This window comes from Myotis lucifugus, unplaced genomic scaffold (genome assembly GCF_000147115.1).
Source record: "Myotis lucifugus unplaced genomic scaffold, Myoluc2.0 scaffold_2035, whole genome shotgun sequence".
Taxonomy (NCBI): Eukaryota; Metazoa; Chordata; class Mammalia; order Chiroptera; family Vespertilionidae; genus Myotis; species Myotis lucifugus.
The window spans coordinates 23,294-31,726 of NW_005873083.1; the positions used below are offsets into that span (position 1 = coordinate 23,294).

Below are 8,433 nucleotides of genomic sequence, written 5' to 3' on the forward strand. Positions count from 1 at the left end.
ACCCATGAACCTACATGCTTCAGCCTGAGCCACACCTGCTCTTGGCACAGTCCCCTTAGGTAACATTCTCTGGTAATCCAGATATTTATTTCCTAAGCCTACACAGTCCAGCGGCTCACTTCTACTACCTCTGTAACTTTCAGCTTCGTGGGTTACAAGTGGTGCCATTTTGTCATTAACATCACCGGTAACATATGGTGGTGCGACTCAGATCACCTGATCACCCTTCTCCCACACATAAAGCCAGTTTCCAATTGTGGTTTTATCAACCAGGACTGACTGGAATGTCGTGATGGAGAGAGTCATGCCGGGACTCTGGATGTCACCAGACAGCTTTAGGGATTTAAGATTGACTTTGAATCTGATCAGAGCCCCTTGGAGAAATAGCCTGGTACCGTGCTTATTCACATGGTCATGGCACTCTTTCCAGGTCCCCCTTTGGGAGCCCACCTGCATCACCACCTCCTGAAAAGAGACTCGGCAATTGAACTGAACGGACTTATTTTCAGGACAACATAATTGAGTCAGTGAAATATGAAGCAATCTACCAACTTTGCTTCTGGAATGACACAACAATGCCATATCAAGATGATGATGCTTTAGGGATTCCAGCCTTTCCTACCTTGGAAGAATCAGCTAACAGCCTCTCTGTTCCAGTCTCGGATCCCACTCCCTTGCCCCTTAGCTCAGGCCGAGAGACTTCCATCCCCTACACAGGCGGGGACCACAGCCCTTGTCAGCAGGAAGCAGTTAATGGATACACACTGTCCTCCCTTATCAACCCTAAAAGATTTCAGGATGGAAGTCTCTCAGGGGGGAATGAGACAGACTGCAGCCAGGCCAAGTGGAATAAGGAAACTGAGACGTGTCGTTAAATGGCCAAGAAGTTTACAGCCATCTAGTAAATGCAAAGTCCTATTTTCTGTAACCAAGGACTCTTAAGAGAAATGGTTCACACTTCTCCCCAGTTAGAGGGTAAAAAGCTTAAAATCACCTTACTCATGAAGATAGGTAGCAGAAACCCAATTAGTATCATTTGTGCAGATGAAGTTAAGGGAATAAATCTCATTTTGGCACATCAGCATAAGTTGATGACTATTCTGTTGAGATTCTCCCCTAAGACCTTCCCTAACCCCCCAGCCTTTACAACCTTTAAGACAAAGGACCCAGCATGCTTTTCTTCCCAGGAGCACATCTGTGCCTTTCCCTTCTCCCTTTTATTCCCCCATAGGCATGCATCTCTTAAACTCTGAGGGGCCCTACGAGATTTGCAACCAGGGGAACAATGGGCAGCGGCAGCTTGTCCAAGGCCAAACCCCTGAACGTGCCCACAAGACCCCTTTTCTCTCACTGCCCAGTGCGCCGGCAGCAGCTTTGCCTTGCTCACTTTCCCCCATAACGTTTCTGAAGAGCCCGAGCAGCCCCGCCTAGTCTCTCTCCTGTTGCCCTTCCTTGTTTCACTGGCCCCAGCTTTAATAAATGCACTCTCAAAGTGAAAATAAAGATGTAATATAAGTTACCTTTCTGGTGATTAGTGTTAGTATCAACATTCTGTAATGATATATAGTTTTGTAAAATGTTATCAATTAAGCAACTGGGGAAGGAATACAAGAGTTTTCTTTATTATCCTCCTACATAATAAAAGGCTAATATTCAAATTGTCCCCACGGGAGGGAGTTCAACTGACCAGGAGTTAGACATGTGCTCACCACCAGGGGGTGGCGCGGAACATGGCAGGAGTAGGCGATGCGGTGCTGCCGGCCCCGATGGCTCCTGATGAGAGCAGACTGCGGTGGGATGGTGGAGCAGGTGAGCAGGCGGCGCCAGGCCAAGGTGGGTGTGAGTGGGGGCACCAGTTGTCCCACTGGTCACCACGGTGGGGGATGGGGCCAGTGAGCTGGAGGAGCCAGGCCAAGGCGGGTGTGAGCTGGGGCCTCGATTGCCCCGCAGGTCACCCCACAGATGGCGACCAGCAGTGGTGCTGGGGGGTGTGGCCGGGTAGTGGGTGGCACCAGGACAAGGTGGGTGCGAGTGGGGGCCCTGATCGCCCTGCCGGTCACCCCACAGATTGGCCCTGATCACTGGCAAGGCCTAGGGCCCCTACCCGTGCATGAATTTCATGCACTGGCCTCTAGTTTATTATAACTGTACTAGAGGCCCAGTGCACAAAATCATGCACCTTGAAAAGAACTAGGCTGTGAGGCTGCGGTGGGCACAGGGGCGGGTCTCGGTCCATCCTCCGTGCCCCCGCCTAGTCCTTCCCACAGCAGCCCCCAGTCCCCTGTCTGCTTGCAGCCCTGCTCCTGCCGCTGCCACTCCCATGCGCTGACAGCACCGCCCCTGCTCTCACCCGCTGACAGCGTGGAGCAATTGGGGCCGGTGCCAACAGTGGGTGCGAGCAGGATCGGCACTGGCAGCAGGTGTGAGCGCTGGGTGGGCCCGCGGCACACGGGAGCAAAGAATTTTCAGTAACCACCAGAGGCTCGCACCAATGACAGTGACCGGCTCCCCGCCTTGGTCTGGTGCCCCCGCTCACCTGCTCCACCATCCTGCCGCGGCCAACGCCCGCCATGTTTCGCGCTCTGCCACCTGCTGCTGACGCCCACCACGTTCCACGACCGCCCCCTGGTGATCAGCGCACATCACAGTAACCAGTTGTTCGGTTGTTCAGTTGTGCGGTTGTTTTGTTCAGTCTATTTGCATATTAGGGTTTTATATATATAGATGTTATAATTTAGTGTTATTTCAAAATAACAAGTTTAATTGAACAGAATTGCTGTTAAGTGTTTTAAGTACACTGGTGCTACCAGGGCTCTTAGTATGGCAAAGGAGGCACACAGACACATTTCTATTATACATAAGTTTTGATTTTGTAGTTTCTGATTTGTGTTTTTGTTGTTGTTTAATGAAATACTCTAGGAAGGAAATCATATAATCCATAATTATTTCAAGGGTATTTTTTTTGAATTTGTATTTGTGCTCCAGTCATTTTTCTTGTCTTTTGTAACTTATTTCAATCATTTCTACTTCTTTTTCTTCTTGTAATATGACTTTACTTTAGAGAAGTTTAACCCAGGTTGCACATGGAACAGTAGGCAGGAAGATATGACATGAGACGTTATCCCCACTAGCATCAGAATTTTGTGTATTTATAACTTCGTCAAAGGAACATGCGTTAAATCTCATTCTGATAACTCTATGAGGTGATTGCTTTTTATGTATTTTCTTTTTCTTTAACAGAAACTACCACATCTAAGAGTGCCAGTGGGCTTACAGATATAACTTGGAGCTCCAGTGGAAGTGATCAGTCAGATGAAGGTAACTACTTTCTAAGTCAGAGAGAGGGAATGGACATGGTTCTAGAATAGACAGGTTTTGTAATGGGAATATTTTATGTTCTGAACGTGGAGCCAGTGAAGGTAAATTGATAATTTTGTAAGAAATCTAGTTTCTATTAAATATTGGGTTCAATCTTGGAAAAAAGTTACATTCCTTTTCTAATACTTAGCATTGATTATGTGTGATCTCACTGAGTCCCAACGTCTAGGCTAAGCCCTTTAGAAATATTTTTTTCATTTACTATTTCTCATAATAGCTCTAAGAGATAGGTATTACCACTAGAATTTTTACAGTTAACAACTTAGGCTTGAACATGTGAGAATTGGTTTGGATTCCACTTTGGCATTCTTTGACAGCAAAGCCAGTACTCTCAACTAACTACTTAATGCTACATCCATATTGCCTCCTTGCTAACCTGTTTTGGATAAATACTATGGCAACTAATGTGTGGTGGAAGTGTAACTACTACTAAATTTGTTCTGATGGCGTTTTACATTATATCCTGCTTTTGACATTTAAAACAGGGTTTCTCAGTCCTGGCATGTTGCCATTTGGAGCGAGGGAGTTATTTGTTTGGGATGGGAGCTTTCCTGTGCATTGTGGGTGTTTAGCAGTATCTCTGGTTTCTGTCCATTAGATGACAGCAGCTTTCCCAGGCCCAGTGGTGACAACCAAGAATGTCTCTAGATGTCAGATGTCCCCTAACGCAGCAGTCGCCAACCTTTCGGACCTCATGGACCACCAGTGGTCCACGAACCACCAATTGGTGACCTCTGCCCTAAAGTACAATTCACACCCCAGTTGGGAACCACAGACTTAAGATTATGAAAATCATGATATTTTCCATATTTTAAAACATATAGCTCATCTAAGAGTAGATAAAAGTTTTAATGCTTTCAACATAAGCTTTGACTTCTTTCTCACTGTTACTTTGACAGTTCACGTTATTTAGTTACTAAGTCAAGGCTCTGTACAGACAGCTCCTGTGGAAGCTGACTATGCTCTTTTGGCCACTGTGTATGACATATTGGTAACTATCATTTGACATTTCAGTAATAGCCAGATAAAGTGGTATTTTAAGGTTATACTTAAACTCAGAATTGCTATTTCAGCCATGTTAAATGAAATTCATTGTCATATAACTCTTGGTTTGTCTTCATGCATCTCAGAACATAATTTCATTATTAAAAACTATATGTTTTTATGAATGAATAGTGAGGTATGTGAATTACATCTCAGTAAAACTGGTATTTAAAACATTGTATCTTGTCCTGTTGTATGAAAAGATCTTTTATATTAATACTCAGTAGTTTCCAAAACTGTTAAAGAATGGGAGGATGCTTTGAGCTAATTGCTTTAAAATGAGTTAGGAAGTTGTTGACTTCTCTTCAATAAGTTGACCATTAGCTAACAAGCAAATGATCCCTTGGAGATTGTCTATTCATGCGTACAACTGCTTGATTAGCTTTTTCTTCTCCCCTCTTTTTCTCTTCTCTCTTCTCCCTTTCTTCCTCTGTCCTTTTTCCCTTTAATTACCATTCATCAAGGTATTTTTTTATCTCAGACACTTGGCTGGATATGATGCTATTTTCTTTGATATCTGCTAGATCCTGTGATCTAAGTATCCTGATTTTACAGAAGAAAATTGAACTTAGAGAAGTCAAGTCCCTTGCCCAGAGTCACATAGTTAATAAATGTGCCAATTGATACCCCAAGCCAGGAATATCTAACTTTAATGCTGTGTTCTTCAGTACTCTTCTGGTGGTTACTAGACCTGGCTTCTTATCAGAATTACTAGGTGAGCTTTAAAAACAATATTTTCAGCTGTATTGGATTAGAGTCTCTGGGCTTTATGGCCCAGAATTGTGATTGAGAGGGCAGAGAAGAACCCTGAGTTAAAATTGTCAAAATATTTCTTTAAAAAATTTTTCCTCTTGATTTGTCTTTTATGTAACTTTGGGAAAAATGTATTCACTTTATGGAGACTCGGTTTCCTCACCTGTGAAATGCAAATTTTAGTCTAACAGCAACTATCTTGCCTGTTTCATAAAATTATTGTGACCAAGTGAAAAGTCTTGTTAGTCTTGGTCATGATAGATCATTTTACAGCAGTATCAGTGTTCATCTGTGAACTTCCCCAAGTTAGAAACACTGTTCTGTATTCTCTTTTGTGCGTGTGTGTGTATTTTATTGTGAGGGTCTAGAAGGGCACGATAGGCCCTTTGTAGACCCTGATTTTATTGAATGAAAGAGGACTGAATGAATGAATGCTACAAAAATGTGTTGAACTGGCGGCAGGGGCATTAACTCTGAGGACACTTGTGCCCTTCCCCTTGCTTTCCATGGCTTCCTGCTGTGATGGCTTAGCAACTGGGAGAGTTTCTTATGCATTCCTGTGTCTAGCCTCCATGAGTAAATGTGATGGTAGATACGAGGGAATAATTGCCACCATGCATCTGCTTCTCCAAGACTGGACCTCCAGTTTTTTGAAACTGTTATAGTTGACTTTTACCTTATCTTCTGAACAACAGAATCAGATTAAAGAATACTATTTCTTTTTATTTTGTTTACTTTATCTCATACTTTTAACTATAGCTTAAATATTTTCTTTTTTTGTTTTTATTCTGAATTCCCTTAAGATATTAAAGCTAGTAAGTTTTATATTTTTAATTTTATTTCTATCTGGAAGTGAGAATATTGCTATTAGACCTCTGAAATAGGGCCAAGATATCTTACTAGCCAAGGTGGGTGCCAGTGGGGGCCCCCTGATCGCCCTGCCGGTTGCCCCACTGATTGGCCCTGATCACCAGCCAGGCCTAGGGACCCTACCTGTGCACAGATTTTATGCACCCAGCCTCTATTCTATATATGGGTCATTTATGCAATGGTTATTCCACCAGTCATTCCAAACTAAATGACCCATAGTTTATAAATGACCTATATTATATAGGATAGTATTCCATTGCATAAATGACCCATATACCCTTCGATTGGTACCTATAATGTGCAATGGCCACCAGGGGGCAGATGCCCAATGCACAGGCATAGAAATGCGGAACAGACCGATGAATATCAGAGGGAAGGGGGGATGGAGGAGGGCAGGAAGAGATTAATCAAAGATCTTATTGGCATACTAGAGGCCCAGTGCACACGTGCACTGGTGGGGTCCCCAGCCTGGCCTGCTGGGACCGGGATGAAACTGGCAGTCTGACATCCCCCTAGGGGTCCTGGATTGCAAGGGGGCGCAGGCCAGGCCAAAGGACCCTACTGGTGCATGAATCCATTCACTGGGCCTCTAGTATTATAGAAAAGAATTGGGATGGCTCCTTATTTACTGATGTGGAAAAACCTCCACATCATTTAAGTAAAAAACAGATCACAGTATACCGGAAAGGAGAAAATTGACTATATTTTATTTGCTTTAACGTGCTGGAGAAACCATAGAAGGATACAGAAACTACTAATAAAAGTAGATACATGAGAATTGGAGTAGGAATAAGAGTTAGGAGAAACAGGATGGCTAGAGAGAAGAGTAAGAATATACTTTTCACTGTCTTTTAATATATTTTTAAATTATTGAGCAACATGTTTTTTAACTGTTGAGAATAAAAAATAAATTTAAAAAAATAAAATTGAGTTTAAAATTGTATTTAACATATAAAATTGAGTTTAAAATTATTTTCTAGATGAACTGCAGTTTGTTGACTGGGAGAGGGACAGTGACAGGGAAGATACTAACGATGAGAATGAATTTGAAGACAGTGAGAGTGCTGTGGAGGATGGCGAGAGTGCTGTGGAAATATCAGACTGTGCTTCTTGTGCAAGCAGTCGTTCTTTGACAAGTGAAGACAGAGTATCTGAGCTTCCTAAGGTAAGAATGAATTGTTGCAAAAATTTTTATTCTATTTATGGCATTTCCTAATCATATCCTTCCTCAAGGGTAGCAACTTTTAACTCCTCGTGGATTCTTTTGCACTTTACCTCCTTATCTCTAAATAACATGCTTGTAATGTATTTCTAAACATAGATAAATTTTTTTATGACAATGTTACATGCAGTAAACACTAGTTATTCAAGAAAAATGTTCTTACATGTAATAATATTACATGCAGTAAACATTAATATTTCAAGAATAAAAGGGTTTTAAGTATAATATCACCAAAACTGTACTAACATAGTATGATATCACAAAATTTGTAGGAAATATTAAATATCTTCAAATAACAGGATTACTTATATCATACTCTAGAATATATTTTTCCCTCTGGCTCTATTTTTTTCATCAGTTTATGTTGTTCATTATATTCCACAAATGAGTGAGATCATGTGATATTTTTCTCTGACTGGCTTACTTTGCTTAGCATGATGCTTTTAAAGTCTATTTTGTCGGATATGAGTATTGCTACTCTAGCTTTTTTTCTTTTCAATTTGCATGGAAAATTTTTTCCCATCCCTTCACTTGCATCCTGTATGTGTCTTTTGTTTTGAGGTGGGTCTCTTGTAGACAGCATATAGTTGGGTCATGTTTTTGTATCCATTTAGCTGTCCTACATCTTTTGATTAGAGCATTTATTCCATTTACATTTAGGGTTATTATTGAGAGGTACTTATTTATAGCCATTTTAATTCTGTATAACTAGGTTTCTCTCTCTGTTTGTTCTTACAGCAATCCCTTTAGCATTTCTTGTAATGCTGGCTTGGTGGTGATGAACTCCTTTAGCCTTTTTTTTGTCTGGGAAGCTCTTTATTTGACTCTATTTTGAATTTGCATTTAGAGGTTGTTTCTTTGTTTCCTCATTATGGTTGTCTGTTTGGGTTTGTGACTATATATTAGGTAGATCCTCTACACCTTTCAATCTCTAGTGCAGGACAGTGTTAAAGGCTGTTTCTGACTAATTGGATTAGATCCCAGAGTTCTAAGTGGCTCCCCCACAGCTGAGATACCTCTCCAGGACTTCAGTTGCCATCTGTGGGTGTCCGCCCAGTACTTTTGCACCTCCACCCCTCCTATCAGTCTCTATGCGGTCTCCACCTTCGGTCCTTGGGTATCAGGGTTCTCTCCTGTGAGTTTTACATTGATTATTCAGGAAGCCT

General features: G+C 41.9%; 1 protein-coding gene across 1 annotated transcript in view; it reads left to right on the top strand.

Moving 5' to 3' along the window:
• Positions 1 to 7,210, top strand: part of LOC106695664 (DNA repair-scaffolding protein-like) — a gene marked incomplete at its 3' end in the record, with an annotated part of 17,560 nt that extends 10,350 nt beyond the window's left edge. Inside the window, exons 4-5 of the mRNA XM_023748888.1 lie at positions 3,241 to 3,318; positions 7,026 to 7,210. Of these exons, the coding sequence (XP_023604656.1) occupies positions 3,241 to 3,318; positions 7,026 to 7,210 (263 nt within the window). The remainder of the gene's footprint in view (positions 1 to 3,240; positions 3,319 to 7,025) is intronic.
• Positions 7,211 to 8,433: the final 1,223 nt, after the last annotated feature.